Here is an 18,351-nt window from a genome sequence, read left to right as displayed (position 1 = left end):
AGTGTTGTTGAAAGAAGTGAAAATGAAGAGTATGAAAGTAAAGATTGTAAATATGCTGCCTTGGTATATGGAACTAATATCCTACAAGATGATTTAAATAAATTGACATTGCAGACAAATGATAATGATTGTCAATTTAATGTTATAAAATGTAAGATTATGCACTTCGAGTTGGAAAGGTTACATGCAGTGTTTCATATTGGTGTGTAGAAAATTTATGAGCCTAGAGACTATTACTTAGTATTGGTCTCTAGAAAATGAAAAATATGAAAATGAAAGAAAAAAAAAGTATAAATTATACAAAGAAAATAATGTATTTTAAATGCATTTAGAACTAAGCTGAAAATTCACTCGCCATTTGTCTCCGATAGCTCATCTATGGCGAGTGGATTTTGGGAGCTCTGGTCTTGAGGAGATTATTAGTGCAGTTAAGTTCGATTTAGGACTCTCTCAAGAACAGAATAAATATCTGACATTTTTTATTAATTTTATTCCTCAGTTCTAGGATTACATTGTCATTTGACTATTAAATTATTTCAGAAAATTACAACATGTACTAAATATTAATTAAAAGAAAACTTTTAATCAATAATTCCTAAATTTCAGCAATGTTACATTGCCATCTTCATGGGAACATAAAACTATGATAAGTGCATGTAGGCACTAACAATGAGCAAATGAGGCCGAAGCGAGTAATTAACGTTGTTCATAGAGTCCTAAATGTTCCCCCTAGCAGGCTAAATTGGGTTGTCTTAGCTGTTGGGCTGATGTTCTCATGATGCAAGCTTCCCAAATTTGGGGCAGTCTCATGCACCCAAATTTGTTGAGGTTTGGGAAATTTTTTAGAGCTGAGGCTGATTCCATGAACAATCTTTTGTATTTATACTTGCTGCAGTGTAGTAAAGTGGCTTTCTTCCATCGAATTCTGTGGCAGGTATCCAGAGCATGGTCCACCAGCCCAGATGGCTATATTGGTGAAATCGGATATCCTGATATTTGCTGTCCTGCCTGTTTGGCCATAGTAGAACAGTTTACAGCTGCAAGGGACCTGGTAAACTCCAGGTAGGTCTAGGGGAAGTGGCTGATCTTTGGTGGAGTGGATAACGGATGCCAATTTCTTTTATAGTTTGTAACAGGTCATCAGGTCATATTTCTTTAGGATTTTGGTTAACTTTTCAGAGGTGCCCCGGATATAAGAAATGGTGATAGATTTAGTGTAATCTTTGTTATGAAAGGGGGGGGGGGTTAATATTTAAACTGGTTTTAATATTTTCTGAATTTTTTGGGAATTGTAGCCATTGGCTAAGAACATATTAAGGATGTGGTTTAGTTTAGTGGTTAGGGTATTGTCATCTGAACAGATTAATTTTGCTCTGTTATATAGGATTTTCATAACCCTATATAACCGTATTGTTGTGAGGGGGTGGTGGTGGGATTGCTGATGAATGTATCTGCCTGTATGGGTTGATTTTCTGAAAACAGAGAAAGCCAAGGATTCATCTGGCTGGCATGTAATCACTGTGTCTGGTTTAATAATGGTGTTCCTTGTGGAAGACCATTATTAAACTTAATAATGGTCTTCCACAAGGGTCAGTATTGGCACCCTTACTTTATAACCTATACACATTTGCCTGCTACCATCTCACGCAAGTTCTGTTATGCTGATGACACTGTAATTGCCATTCGACACAAAAACATGAGTCAGGCTGAAGACGTACTTGCAACAGATCTGAAAACTATAGGTGAATATTATAAAAAATGGAGGCTCCAGCTCAATCCAGATAAAACAGAAGTATCAAGTATAATAAAATTAATTTTAATCCTTTATCCAAGTGTGAGCAAACAAAGTTTGTGCCTGAAAGTATCTTCAGGACTGGGGTAAGGTGGTACAACACCAGGGCAACTCGTTGCAAAGGTGGACCTGCGAATGCTTCTGCCTGGTATCTCCACTTGGGCCTGGCTCCCACTGAAGAGACCTCAATAAAGGTCGAAACTAGTCTGGGTAGTGGCCCTTTCCTTAATGCATAACATTAGACATATCCGCAAGGAGATGTGTTTTGCATTATGGGAGATACTGAGATAGGAGTGTTGGTATCTTGCTCCACCTTTGCAACGAGTTGCCCTGGTGTTGTACCACCTTACCCCAGTCCTGAAGATACTTTCAGGCGCAAACTTTGTTTGCTCACACTTGGATAAAGGATTAAAATTAATTTTATTATACTCTAACCAAGTGAAAAATAAACTTTCAACATCAAAAAAAGAAGTATCAAGCTTTCACCTTAATAATCACATGGCAGATGTCACTTTACATAACTTCTTTGAAGGATGTTTACTACAACACAATAAGTTTCCAAAGTACTTGAGCGTTACCCTGGACCGCACGCTCTCTTACAAGCAACACCTAACAAACTTTTCTGCTAAGTTAAGAACCCGTAACAACATAATACAAAAACTAATAGGCACGACATGGGGAACAACAGCCGATAATCTGCGGATTACTGCTCTTGGTCTAATTTTCTCTGTTGCTGAATATTGCTCACCAGTGTGGCTAAATAGCACACATGTTGAACTTGTTTATAGCCGACTAAATAATACAATGAGACTGATTTCTGGCACAATTAAATCAACGCCCACACACTGGCTTCCAGCTCTTAGTAACATTGTTCCACCGAATCTGTGCAGGACTAAGGCTCTCTTACAGGAGTTTAAGAAAATCTTGGAGAACACAGCCCTACCAATACATTTAGATCTCCCAGTCTTAAGTGTACAACGATTGAGATCAAGACATCCACCACTACAATTAGCCAACTACTACTACATTCTAACTTTGACTCGAAGCAAAAGTGGCAAGAACAGTGGGAGAGCCATACAGATGACATCACAAAATTTTCTCTCAATAAATTACAAGAAAGTTTTGATGCTTGCTCACACCTCCCACAAAAATCCTGGACTCAGCTTAATAGAATACGAACTGGTCATGGTGTATGTGCGGACATGCTTTTCAAATGGGGTAAACGACCATTCCTGCATCGTGATTGTGGAGCTCAGAGACAAACTGTGAACCATATTGTGACTCAGTGTTATCTCAGAGCATATTCAGGAGACAAATTGGACTTTTTAAGTGCTACACCCGAAGCTATGAACTATCTGACCAATATGGATGTAACCTTTTAATTTTATTGGTTTTTAAAATGACTTTTGACTTTTAATTTTATATGTTATTAAAGTGACAGTGTATTGTACTGCATGTTTTGATATTCATGCCATATGAATAAATAAATAAATAACTGCCTAGGAAAGGAAGACTTGTTTTTTCTTTTTCCAAGGTGAAATATAGGAAGTATTGATTAAAGTTTTCTTTTAATTAATATTTAGTATACGTTGTAATTTCCTGAAATAATTTAATAGTCATGTGTTACCAACGTATAAGCTTATCAACAAGAATTACATTGGCATTTCCTTTGTCTACAAGAAGAATTATTAATAATTTTATTTCCCTTAAAATTTTTCTATCTCAGCATCTGCACAAGTAAATAAATAAGAATGGTAACATTCTTATTTATTTATTATTTTTTGTAATCTTAGATTATTGCTTCCATGAGTGTTTTATTAATGTTTTATTTTTGGGTATTGAAACTTATTGTATGTTTCGTTATTTGAACTTTACAGGTAATAAATGAAGGAAAAGTTCTGTTAGACAGTATAAATCATCATGGTAATAATCATTTTTGTAATCCAGCATCCGATTATTCAGAAGGTGCCAAGCATGTTCTGTCTGTTATCCATGAGATATTAGGAAGACATCGAACGGTAGAATCTTTGTGGCATTCTAAGAAAGTAAAATTACATCAGCGTTTAGCACTAGGATTATTTCAAGAGGATGTTAGGCAGGTGAGAATATTAAAAATGGGTTTCATACATTTTAAATTATTAAAATTAATTTTTTCTTTTATAAGTAATTTTGAATAATTTGTTATTATTATTTTTGCAATGGTAATGGTTAATCAAATTAGGAATTCTATCAGACCTTTAAGGAATTGCACAATTCATAACACAAACTTATTCATATGTATTATACTATTTGTTTGCTTCCTCCTTTCTGCTGGAATTTTTTTGGATGGCATTTCAGAGATGGAATGTCATCCAAAGAGCTCCTCATATCCATCATTTCATAGATCCAATATCATGTTATTCCATCTTCTCTAGACTTTTCAAAAATCCCTCTATTCATTTGAAAAACTACTAGATAACAACTTTAGCACATAGTAGTCAAAATGCAGCCTGATGAAGACCTTGTGCAGTTGACAAATTACTTCTCTTTCTGTATGTGCCATCTGAACCCTAAATGTTAACTTCTTTTCCTTAATTTTAATCACTCACATGACTTATATTTCTTCCCCACATCCTTTCTTTCTTAAATTGCAAAATCCTATATTTAACTTTACTGGTAGTTGTTGTTTTGACATAATGTGATTAAGCCATTATCACAGTAAAAAAAAAATAAATAAAATTGAAAATTAGTTGATTAGTAATTAATTGAAGAAAAACATTTCGGAATGATTAATTCATCTCAGTAGTACTTTTCACGTAGTGAGGCTTATGTGACTCCCACCCATGAGTTTTTTTTTTTTTTTTTTTTTTGTAAACCTATAGTACATTTGTACCATGGTTTGATGAGGTAATTTTTTTTTATTTTATTTTATTTCATATATTTATATTTTATATTTAATAATATTATATATTATATAAGTAATTATATTATATATATAATTGATAACTGAAAAAAATTACTTCAGCCTACCCATACATATGAATGTACTATAAGTTTGCAAAATAAAAAAAAAATATTAAAAAAACCCTTCATGGGTGGGAGCCACATAAACCTCGCTGTATCAAAAGTAATGATGGGATGAATTAATCATTTGGAAATATTTTTCTTCAATTAATTACTAATCGACTAAGGGGTCGCTTAAGGGTCAAAGCCAAATAACTGGAAGGAGACCTCCATGTTGTCCTTCAGGAATGCGGAGAACCGACTGAGGCTTCTGACCTTCACCTGGTGCACAATGTTAGTAGGTATCTACCAGGTACTGAATGAACAAGGATGAGCTGGCAATTTGAGACTTAGCTGACCAAATTGTACTCTCTATTGGCTTGAATACATTGTACCATCAAATGCATTTGTGCATTTGATGGTACAACATGATGAGATTTCATGCAGCTGGGGCATTGCCCAATTAAACAAGGCCCCTGCTGCTTTCGTCAGGGAACCAGGGTGACAGTAAAAAGTCAGCTACTGGAACAATCTCCAACTCAACATCTAGAAGAAGAAGAATAAACCCAACATCAGAAAAATTTAAGATAGGAACTATCAATATAAGGAGTATTAATGGAAAGGAAATTGAACTTGCAGAAGAATTGGAAAATTACACATGGACATGATTGGCATTACTGAGTGCATCACATAAAAACAGGTGTAATCTTACTAAATAATAAGTATAGGATGTTATTTTCAGGCAATAAGGATAAAGGAAAAGAAGGAGGAGTATTCAATACCAAACATGAAAATAAACTTCTTGATTGGAAGGCAGTTTCATATAGAATTATGTGAGCAAACTCAAAATGGAGACGTGGACAAGGAAACCTATTTGTGCTTATGGTACAGAAGATTCATTCAAGGAAGAAATGGAGGAATTTTTTGAGTCATTAGAACAGGCAGCTGACATTAAAAAAAAATGGAGTCAATAAAGTGGTCCTTGTTGGAGATCTGAACAGCAGAGTATGAATCTCACCAAGCATATAGGAACAGTTTGGGAAAATTTGGAGAAAAGGGCAAAGCTAATAATAATGGTAAGTATTTACTGGACTTTTGCTCAGGACACAGACTAGTCATTACTAACACCATGTTTCAACAAAAAGATGTGCACAAGTTTATATGGAGAGAAGACACAAGAAACAAGAAAAGCCTCATTGACTATGTTATTGTTCATAGTGATATCTTCATGCTCATTCAGGGTACAAGGGTGTACAGAGGATTTGAAATTGGAAGCGACCATTACTTAGCATTAAGCAGGATAAAAATGGACATCACATTGAAAAGAACAGTATGTAAGAAAGTTTTTAAAAGAATTAAAGTTGAGCAGCCTTCACAAGTAAATTGTAGACTCAACTATACAAACATTATTGAAGAAAAAAAGATATTGAAAATAAGAACCAAACTTTGGACTCTCAGTGGCAAACTGAAGAAGACATTGATTAATTCAGCTAGGGAGATATGTGGTGAAGTTGTCTGCAAGGATAAAAAAATAAGAACACCATGGTGGACGCAAGAAGTTACAGGAATGGTCCTAGAAAAGAAGAAAGCATACCAAAAGTACCTAGCAAATAAGTCAGCAGATGCCCTAAAGCAGTGCTTCCCAAACTTCTGGATGTCAGGGGCCCCCTTTGGAAAAATTAAAATATTTCACGGCCCCCCTCAAAAAAAATCATAATATAGACATATATTATTATAATATTTTTTGTACTTATATTCAGTACAAAACATACACAGTGAATATTGCAAAAACCAAAGCCAATATTACATTTCTAGCATCTTACATACACATTTGACATGGCACATTATCTCATATTTTTATATAGATGGATATATTGTTATTGTACATTTGCCGTACAAGCACATGAAACGTAAAACGATTAGTAATAAAGAAAGAATTAAAAACATAAAAGAAGTTTAATATCAATTTAATGTGATTGATGTGTTTCAATACTGCTACACCAATATCTCATCAAAATTTTGGGAATATCCTCCTCTATTACCCAAGCTACGAAGTCTGTGAGGCTGAGGGTGAACTTGCCGAGATTTGGAATATCCGCTTGGCACAGTTTTATAGTCCTGCCGAGGAATTCCCTTCCTCACTTGAGATTGATCCTAGGGAATGATTTCCTATATAAATTCGGGTTCTCTTTTGATTACACTAGGAGGGAAGTTTGTTTTCAGGGAAGAAAAAAAGGGAACACTGGAGCCAAAGAGGAATCGCAGGCTAAAAGGGAGAAAGACACAGGACACATTCATAAATTCGAAACTGAGTGAGGTCTCCCAGTCAAGGACCGTTAACAATCTTGAGATAATCAAACCAGAGGAGGAGGAGAGGGCACAAACTGAAGAAAAGGATACAAACCATGCCAAGAGTAACAATAGTAAGGACACCTTTTAAAGAATTCAAGTTTGAAGAATGGAAGATTCATCCCCAGAGAATTGAAGGAGAAGCAAAAAGAGTTTTTCTAGAAAATTAGAAAAACTTTTTATAAAAAAGGGGGGAGCTTTGTTAGATCCTGAATGAAGGAATCTTGTAAAGAAATCATTCATTCAGGGTCTAATATACAGGGTGTTCGGGATAAATTTGACAGTTTCGTAAGGAAAAAGAAAATCTTCTTTGTATCTATTAAATTTAATGAATTGACAAAAAAACATTACAGGCAGAGTTAATTACAATACTATCAACAAGATTTACTCAAAATAACCACCATTAGCATCGATCACAGCTTCAATTCTGCTTCGGAACCTCGAACAAGCTGATGCTACAGTCTCCCTGGGAAGGGCCGCAAAAACTGTTTTAATTTTATCCATTAACTGGGCTTTTGTATTACTGGAAGTGCGATTGGTGTCTTTTTCAACTGCGCCCCATACAAAATAATCCATGGGGTTAAGGTCTGGGGAGTTTGGAGGCCAAACATTTGGACTGGTGAAGTCGTAGAAATTTTCAGACAACCATTTTTGACTTTTCCCAGAGGTGTGGCAAGGGGCCGAATCCTGCTGCCATACATACGGCCTACCATTGGCTACCCTTGTTATCCAGGGCTTGACTACAGTTAGCAACTCCACGAACAAAGCCCGAATTCCAATGCCAGGGTTCTTCAACACCTGTTCCTGCAGATTTGCGAGGAATTCTGCTGTACGAATGCAATCAGATCGTCTGCTAGGGATCTTTCTTCTTGCTACATCCTCGTAGTCACCATTGCAAGTCTCTAGTTCATTCCTGATTGTTTTTACTGTATTCAGGGAGCATTGGGCAGCAGTCGTAATATCCTTATTTTGATGGCGGGCACGAATCATCATGATACAAGTTATTCTCTTCCATGATTCAGGTGGGTTCCAGCTATCCATCCTTTCTGACATCTTGTATATGAATGAAGAAGGGTTCAAACTTTTAAATGAAGAGAAGTGTGTTAATACATGTAACTTACGGAAAAATATAATTAATTATAAATATGTCAAATTTATCCCGAACACCCTGTACTAAACTACACAGACAAAGAGAAACACCTGCACATCAGCTGAAATTAAAGTGAAACTTCTTCACATATGTATAAAAATAGCATTAATTTTATGTACCATCTACTTTAATCTATTGTGATCATACCAAGGTCGAATTAGAGAGTGTCTTAAAAGAGGAATTTGTTAATATTATTTAAACCTCACTTTAACTGTATTGAATAATTGTGAGTCACCAGGCAGATATTAAGTAACAATTCATAGAAGATATACAACTACACGTGTCCAGTGTAACGCCGGAGGCAGGAGCTTACATGGAAGGTATGTCGACGTGAATTCCGTGAATACAAGAGTATAAAAGCAAAGGGGAGAGCAAGGGGAAGAAAGATATAGGTCGTGTGCAAAGGGGGCGCTCGGACGAAGAATATAAGGGAATGAACGCCGTATCAGCTCTCTCTTGTCTTATTGTTTTCCTGGTTCAGAAGTTAGCTGGTGGTTTGAGTAAGGGGAGATGAAGTGTCAGTGCCATGATGTCGGAAAGCGATCTTTCCTGAGAATGGGGTAGGATTCCACGCAGAGCTGAAGGTGAAATTTCCAGTCCTAGCAGAATCCAGCCCTCGCTGAAAAGTCTCATCGAGAGGAATAGAGATGTCCTCTGAGACTCAAAGAATCGAGTCTGTGTTCAGCAGTAATTATGAAGATAGCGTAGCTTCTATGCTGGCATAAGGACAGCCAAAAGACAAGACGTAACCAGACGTACACGCGGTGTTGAAAGACGTCGGAAAAAGTTCACTAAAGTAGAATTACTCTATTTTGTATTTAAAATTCCTTAGAAGAGAGAAAATTATTTGTGAATGTAAATTATGAACATTATTCTAAAGGACTTTGTGGACAGACTCTAATTAGATAGTTAAACTCTTTTTGAAAATAAGAATTGTTTGGAAGAGATCTTTTGTGTTGCATGTGATTGATTTAACATAACGAGACTGGGATTGTAGATTTATAGTAACTGAATGACATTAGAATGTTTGTTATATTATCTCATGAATTGCTTGCAGAAAGAACTTTTGGTTAAACACCATATCATTTGCTATCTATCCCAATTATCAGTTACTGTTTTTACATGCTTTATAATCTTTGATTTAAACTTAGAGTGTGTTGATCTTTTAACTTGAGTTTTCCTTATTTAATATTGAGATGAATTGAATGCATGAAATCCTTTAGTGTATTTTGTTCTGGTATTCCAATAAACATGATTTATTTGCCTAAACCTGAGTCATGCCTGACTACGATTCCGAATTACCACTTATAAAAATAAGAACCTCTTTTGGCGGGAAGGAATTAGATAGTGTATATAATCATAGATTTAGGTCAAGACCGCAGTCTGAATCTATACAGCCGTATTAAAGTGAAACATTGTGTAAGAGAGCCTCAGAATCTAGTATTGTCTCCCTGAGTAAGGATATTTTCTGCTATAGGATACTGGCTGGTATAGCATAATATAAATTTGCCAGTATCCGAAGAGGAAACAATATCTGAACAATATCTGGCCCGATATCTGAAGAAGTAAAATAGCGATAGAAAGAAACGATATAAACAAGAAAAACGACGTAACAATATATATGATGAATAACAGTCGAGATAGTGTGCATCCTTGTCTCACACCTGATTTTATATCAAACCATCTTTCTGTACCTACTTGTTCTAATTGATGACTTACATTTCATATATAGGCTATTGACTGTAGCTCAGCATATCCCATTTATCCTCCATAACTGTAGTCTTTTGAACAGCTTTTCTCTTGGCACCTTGTCATATGCTTTTTCCAGACCAACATAACTTAAATATAAATCCTTGTTATATTATCAAATAATAAGCCAAATAAGCCTTGATGAAAAGATTTATATGTCCTATGGGCTACATTTAAATGGTTTTTGGAGTAAGACGTTTGGAGAAAGTGCTGTTTAGTGATAGTTTGGTAGTGCAAAGAAACTAGAGATATTAGGGAGGGTGAAATCAAGCATATGTCTGGCCACCACTATGATGAACGAGGATGGGTACAATAATGATTATGCAATGCCATATGGGATTTCACAGGTCTCCAGTTTAAATGGGTTGGTAATGATATTACACAAGGCAACTGTGGGTAGAAAGGGATGTTGAAATGCACGTACAGAGCCTTTGCTACTAATGGCTCAGTTAAGTAAGTTTGAGCGCGGTTAGTAGTTGGAAGGGGTCCAATCATTCGATGCTGTTGGCACACTCTCCCTCGATGAGTCTTTGGACTTCATGGAGGTGTCAAATAATAATAATAATAAGAAGAAGAAGAGGTATCAGGAATAAGAATGAGGAGTTTTTTTAGCATTTGGTAAGCTCGACTTCGCCAAAAATTATAGGCATCACTGAGACTTGGTTGACTGAAAATGATATAGTTACAGGTATAAAATGTAAAAAGTATTGTATTTTCAAGGAGATTAGAAGGAACAGGACAGGAAGTGGGGTATTGTGTCTGAGGATGATGGTTCATTTGAGGCTGTCTAGTGTGAGATAAAGGCAAATAGGACAAAATACATTATTTGGTACTGCTATAGAACAGGGAGTTTACAGGAAGATGTAGATGCCATGTATAGGCAGATTAACATAATGAGTGTAGGCCAAACAATTATTATGGGAGACGAGAAGTATGGGGGACATCAATTGGAGGGAAGAAAGGGGTATGGTAAGATGGAAGTAGGATTTATACCTTTGCCAAGGGATAATTACATGAAACAATATGTTATAGAGGGGAACAAGGGATATGAGGGTGTTGGATCTGATAATAGCATCAGAAGATGTATCCATAACCAATAGACTCTGTCTCCATTTGGAGAGAGTGACTGTATGGTCGTGTTCTGGGAAGTTGCCAAACATGTGGAGTTCTTTGTCAAGAAGGGGTTTATGTTCAACTATAAGGTTGGTGATTATGAGAGATTCGGGAATCATCTTGGAACAGTGCCAACAAGAGAAGCTACAAGGAAAGAATGTCAGTAGTGCATGGCAAGTGATCAGAGATTGTTTGAGAGTAGCAATATTAGACTGCATACCCAAGGTCAAGAGGATAACTAAGTTGGAATTGCATGTGGATGAGTAGGGATATAAAGTAAGAGCTGTAAAAAAAAAAAAAAAAAAAAAAAAAAAAAAAAAAAAAAAAAGTGAAGGAAATATAAACAAAAAAGTGATCATCATACACATAAGCAGTACAAAGTGGCAAGCAAGAAGAGTTAGTTAGTGACAAAGAAATAGTTGAGTTGCTGAGTGATCATTTTTTAAAGGTATATCATCCAGGTCATGATTTGACAGTTGGTGAGGTTACAGAGAGACATATCAACATGGAGGTAGATGAATAGGAGGTGTTCAGCATATTAAAATATATGAATGCGAACACAGCAGTGGGACTGGATGGCACATCAGCCCGTATGCTACGTGAATGTGCAAGAGAATTGCATTGCCTCTGATGAAGTTGTTCAATCTAAGTCTCAGCTCTGGCAGGAAATGGAAAGGGGTAAGTTAGTTGCAAGGGAGTGGAAAGAGGGTAAGTTAGTACCTTTGCATAAAGGTGGCTTTAAGACAAGATGGTAGCAATCTACAGACTAATTAATATATTGGGAGTGATTATTAAAGTATTGGAAAAGTTGATGAAAGGTAAAATACAACAGTGGGTAGATAGGAATATGATACTCAATAGTGCACAGCATGGCTTGTAAAGGGTAGGTCCTATCTTTGTAACTTATTCTCATTTTATAATAAAGTGACAGCACAATTGGACATAGGTAATGCTATATGATATTGCTCTAGTTTGCCAAGGCATTTAACAAAATACCACATTTTTATTACAAAAATGGAGAGGAATGGATATGAAGCTAGTAGCATGGATGGGGGGGAGGGGTGGCTGACGGACAGACACCAGAGAGTAGTACAAGAGTGGTCTGAAAAGTTCTCGGCCGCGACTATAGATGACAACACTATCGGCAAGATTTTTTTTTTCTAAGTTGGTACATGTGAAATTTCAAGTCATTCTATCAAGTAGTTTGTTTTGCAGCTGTCTAAAACAAAGTTGTTGTCTGTATCCCTTGAAATGGATAAAATTGAGTATTGTGCAGTTATAAAATTCTTTGTAAAAGAAGGTTGAATGGCAAAAGAAATTCATTCGAAATTCATGAAAGTTTATGGGCACTATTCTCCTTCGTTTTCGACAAAGAAATGGGCTACCGAGTTTAAACGTGTCCGTACCAGCCTTGAAGATGATCCACATGAAGGATGTCCAAAAAGAGTAACAACACCAGAAATCATTGATCAATTGCACGATATGGTATTGGATGACTGGCGAGTCAAAGTGCATGAAATTGCTGAGACTATAGGCATTTCAAAAGAACACGTAGGATATATTTTGCACAAAGAATTGCAAATGAAAAAGCTTTGCGCAAGATGGGTGACGCTCTTGCTCACAGCAATTCAAAAATGCACTCGTATGAAACCATCTCAACAGTGCTTGGAGCAATTTAACAAAAATAAAACTGATTTTGTGCATCGATTTATTACTATGGGTGAGACTTGGATTCCCCATTACACACCAGAATCCAAACAACAGTCAAAACAGTGGTCAGAAGCCTGTTTAGTTCAGTGCCAAAGAAACAAAGTCTGTTCCATCAGTAGGAAAAGTCATGGCATCGGTGTTTTGGGATACTAAAGGCATTTTGTTTATTAATTATCTTGAAAAGGGTAAAACAATAACTGGGGAATATTATTCCAATCTTTTAACTGGACTACATGAAAATATTTGTGAGAAAAGACCTGGTTTGCAGAAAAAAAAAAAAAAAAAATCTTTCATCAGGACAATGCACCTTCCCACAAAGGTGTTTTGGCAATGGGAAAATTAAGAGATCTTTGAAATGAATTGTTGGAGAACATCCACCCTTTTGCCCAGATTTGGCTCTCTCTGACTTCTATCTCTTTTCAAAATTAAACTCTTCCTCGCTGGTCAGCATTTTTCTTCGAATCAAGAGGTGATTGCAGCTGTAGAGGGGTATTTTGCAGATCTTACTGAGAACCACCACCACAGAGACTGGATAATGGCACTGGAGCTTCGCTGTAATAAATGTATTAGTCTTAAGGGAGATTATGTTGAAAAATAAAAATAATTTTGAAATTATAAATTTGTTTTTTCATTGTTAGGCCGAGAACTTTTCAGACCACCCTTGTACAAGCCATGTGATGGCATAAGGAACAATTCATTCTGGAAGAGATGTAGCAATTAGAAAGGGGGGAAAAACATTATTGAAGATGAGAATCAGATTTTCCCAAATTTGTTTGTTTTGAATCTGGAGATGACTATATTATTATATTTTTATTGACTCCTAATGACACTGAGTTGGCTAGATGAAAAATTATTTTTTATGTGGCAAAGCTCAAGAAAGAATGTTGGCATCTTCAGTCCTAATGTTAGCTATTTTTGGAGTCAAGCTATGTGTAATGCATTCAATGTGAAACATCAGGCTATGGGTACTTGTTTTTTTGGTACTACACAAAATTATGGTGTATTCATAAATTAAAGTTACCAAGAAATTATATACTTGGTTTATTTAGTCCTTTATCCAAGTGTAAGCAAACAAAGTTTATGCCTGAAGTATTTTCAGGACTGGAGAAACTCATGGTAAAGGTAGTATGACTTCATGTGCCTTAGTATCCCATAATGCAAAGCACATCTCCTTGTGGACATGTATAATGCTATGCATTATGGGAAGGGTCACTACCCAGACTGGGAGTGGGAGCCAGACCAAGAGGTAATACCAAGGTTGAAGTAATGCAGAAGTCATATTTTCACATACGAATTGCCAATAGGTGTCACACCGTATTATTATAATACTCTGGATTAGAGATAGATAGTTGTTGAAAGTTTTTCTCTTGGTTATACTATTAATTAAAGATACCAAGAAATTATATCCTTGGTTTAATCCTTTATTAAACTTTATTTATTAAATTTATCCTTTATAAAGTTTGCGCCTGAAGTATTTTCAGGACGCGGTTAGCTATTTAACTTTTTTATTCATATGGAGTTTCCTCCCTTTTCTCACCCGCCCCTATTGGGCCAAGTTGAGCTCCCTCATGGGGGTTAAGTATTTATAACCGTAGATCAGTGTGTTCACGGGGCCGGTTTGTATGCTTGCAGGACGAAAAACCCAGATAAACTGGGGGGAAAAACCCTGCTGTCCACGCCCAAGACCGGCTAACTTGGCTATGGCTGAGGAAGATCCTTAAGCTCCTCACGTCGGCAACGGTAATTGATCCCAAGACACTCCTTCCCCAGACATTTGGTTGTGAAGCACATAGCCACTAGGCTAACTGCGCAGACAGCTTTATAACTGAGAGGAGACCTCCACATAGCCTTCATAGGTATGCGGAGAACTGACCAGAGCTTCTGACCTAATGTCCAATCCTGACCTTCTCGTGGTGCACCCCGTTAGGTATCTACCTGGATACTGAACAGATGATGATGGGCTGGCAGTTTGGGATTTAGCCGACCAAATTGTATTCTTATTGGCTTAAACCAAAACATAAATGATGGTACAATATGACAGAATTTCATGCAGGCTGGGACATCACCCGGTTAAACAAGGCTCCCGTTGTTTTTGGCAGAGAACCAGGGCAAACAGCAAAAAGTCAGCTACTGGAACAAATCCTAAAACTTACACCAACACCAGACAACTTGAACATCACCAGAGTTCAAGATCGGTACTATCAACATAAGAGGCCTGAATGGCAAAGAAATGTAGCTAGCTGAGGAATTGGATAAGTACCAGATCGACATAATATGGGTGACTGAAATAAAAACGACAAAAACTGTTGAGATCTTTCTAAGCAATAAATACAAAATGTTATATTCAGGCATTGACAATCAAGGAAAAGAAGGAGTAGCCATAGTATTCATCACTAAATACAAGGCTAATCTTCTTGAATGGCAGGCAGTCTCAAGTAAAGTGATGTGGGCAAACACGAGAATGGGGAACTGGACAATGAGACTTAATTGTGCCTATGGTCCCACAGAAGGTTCCACTAAGGTAGAAGTGGAGGAATTTTTTGATGCTTTAGAGCAATGGTTCTCAAACTTTTTGAAGTCGGGGCGCATTTAAAATCCTACAAATAATTGTAGGCGCACTATATATAAATTTCTAAGAAATATGTTATAATAAGTCAAATATTACAGAAAATAAATAATGCGATAAAAAAAAATAAAATGAAACATACCTTAAGTTTATTCATTCTTGTGTTTATGAGAAACATGCACCTGATGTGTCCTAGCGATTGCTTCAATGTTTGGGCATATATTTGAAAGGCAAACTCTCATTTCCTCGTCAATACGTTGAAGAGTTCCTCTCTTTTTACACTTAATTGTGGTGAGGGTAGAAAATCCTAATTCACATAAATATGATGTTGAAAATTGTAGTAAAATGTTCAAAGCTTTTTTAGATATTGACACATATTCTTCTTTTATAGAAATCCAAAAGGCTTCAAGAGACAATTCCTTATGTTTAATCATCAATCCACCATCAGTGGATATAGCTGCCAGTTCTTCTTCTTCTGTTAATGTTAAACCAAAATCACTTGAAGTTTCCATAAATGGGTTTCTAATCCAGTCGGATTGTTCAGTGTCAATTGATGGAAAATAAGAACTCAATGTTCTTCTAAACTTGTTAAATGTTCAACTATTATTGGAAGTGTTTAATTTATGCAAGTGATACTTACCAATGGAAACATTTCCAAATTACCTTCAACAGCTTTTCTTTTCCAAATCTGTAGTTTTCTCTGAAACGCTTTCATTTTGTCAGTGGATGTGAGAATATTTTCTTCTTTCCCTTGCAAGCTAGTATTCAAAATATTGAGCTGCTGAAATATATTGGCCAAATACTGTAACCTGGCAATCCAAAATTTGCACCGAAGGAGGTTACAAAAATGTAATTGTTTCATCTCTTCAAAAAACGCAAGACGTTCTTGTCGTAGCTCGTGTACACGGGTAAGTACTTTCCCCCTTGACAGCCACCTTACCTCAGTGTGTAAAAGCAGCCATCTGTGTTGTGAATCCATATCGATACAAAGCTTTTCGAATAAATGCGATTCGACAGGTCTTGTTTTAATAAAGTTTACCATCTGAACAACTTGATCTAAAACTTCTCTTAATTTTTCTCCCAATGTTTTTGCCATCAAGGCCTCCCTATAAAGAAAGCAGTGAGTTATGATAACATTCTCATTTTGTTTTTTTACAAAAGATGTAAGCCCTTAACACAGCCTACCATGGAAGGGGCTCCATCTGTACAAATGCCTACACATGACTTCCATGTTAACTGCCATTTATCAAGATAGCTATTCAAAATGTTAAAAACGTCCTCACCTTTTGTAGACACACTTAATTCTTTGCAAAAACGAAACTGATTTACTATTTGATCTTCATTAATAAAACGGACGAATGCTAACAGTTGGCCTTGTTGGTAATGTCTGTCGACTCATCAACTTGCAATGCAAAATTTGAATACTCAAGTTTATTACTGCATACATTTTTCTCGATATCAGAAGACATTTCTATAATACGCCTGTGAACTGTATCGTTGGACAGAGGAATCTTGCTTATTTTCATTGCTGCTTCATTTAAGTATGATCGTTTATATTTTTTGCTATCAGTTCTGAGACTTGATAAGAAGCGATCAGAAACAGTCATTATACTTTTAAAAGAATTTGCTGCTTTTGTTTCCTGTTCATACAATCTCTTGAAAAAACTTACAGATTTATCTTGTAAATTAGAGTGTATAGTTTTAAAATGTGAGAATGGGGAACTGGACAATGAGACTTATTTGTGCCTATGGTCGCACAGAAGGTTCGACTAAGGCAGAAGTGGAGGAATTTTTTGAGGCTTTAGAAAAAGCAACTGACACAATGAAAAATGAAAAGTTGGTCCTTGTTGGGGATCTAAATAGCAGAGTAGGAAATAATTGTGAGACATACAAAAATATTTTGGGAAAATTTGGAGAAAAGAGCAAAGCTAATAATAATGGCAAATATCTGTTGGATTTCTGCTCAGGACATGGACTGGTTATTACTAACACCATGTTCCAACATAAAAATGTGCACAAATTCACATGGAGAGAAGAGGCTAGGAATAAGAAAAGTCTCATTGACTATGTTATTGTTGATAGTGATGTTTTCTCCCTGGTGCAGGACACCAGAGTGTACAGAGGATTTGAAATTGGAAGTGATCATTATTTAGTCTTGAGCAGGATAAAATTGAATTTCATATTGAAAAGAATAATATGTAAGAAAGTTTTAAAGCCAATAAAAGTTGAGCAGTTCTCAGATGTGAACTGTAGGCTAAAATACACAAAGTTTATTGACGAAAAAATGAAAGAGTTTGAGAACAGGAATCAAACCTTGGAGATTCAGTGGCAAACTCTGAAGAAAACATTGATTGATTCTGCCAGAGAGGCATGTGGTGAGGTTATCTGTAAGGGTAAAAAAATCAGAACTCCCTGGTGGACACATGAAGTTAAAGAGGCAGTGAAGGAAAAGAAGAAAGCATACCAAAAGTTCCTTTGAAATAAGTCAGCTTGTGCTCTTAGAGAATATAGAGACAAATGCAATAATGCTAAACACTGTGTAAAACTAGCTAAACAAAAGTCATGGGAAGACTTTGGCAAGAATATAGAAAATAAATATCAAGAAGGTGGCAAAATATTCTGGAGGTTGTTGAATAAGCTTAAGAATGGAGGAAAGAGTGCTGTAAAAGGAATTAGAGATGATAAAGGTGACATGAAAACAGGAGAAAAAGATATCCTTGAAGTATGGAGTAATTACTTTGAAAAACTGCTAAATGAAACAAGCAGTGATGACAGCACAGTGGTAAAAAACACTGACCAGGCATGCAGTCAGGAATACATATCCATACTAGAAGTAGAAAAAGCCATCAAAGGCTTGAAATGTGGAAAAGCAGCAGGAGTAGATGATATTTGACCAGAAATGCGGAAGTATGGTGGTATAAGAGTCTTACAGTGGCTGCA

General features: G+C 36.2%; 1 protein-coding gene across 1 annotated transcript in view; it reads left to right on the top strand.

The window, feature by feature from the left end:
• trio (trio Rho guanine nucleotide exchange factor) overlaps window positions 1-18,351 on the top strand; it is a 1,056,141-nt gene that overhangs the window by 186,658 nt on the left and 851,132 nt on the right. The window contains exon 12 of the mRNA XM_090403001.1: window positions 3,670-3,891. Coding sequence (XP_090259127.1) covers window positions 3,670-3,891 — 222 coding nt within the window. The remainder of the gene's footprint in view (window positions 1-3,669; window positions 3,892-18,351) is intronic.

Source organism: Typopeltis vanoorti, chromosome 2, assembly GCF_054136105.1.
Source record: "Typopeltis vanoorti isolate ZY-2024b chromosome 2, IOZ_Tvanoo_1.0, whole genome shotgun sequence".
Classification (NCBI taxonomy): Eukaryota; Metazoa; Arthropoda; class Arachnida; order Uropygi; family Thelyphonidae; genus Typopeltis; species Typopeltis vanoorti.
The sequence above is the reverse complement of the archived record's forward strand: the minus strand, read 5'-3'. Positions and strand labels throughout refer to the sequence as shown.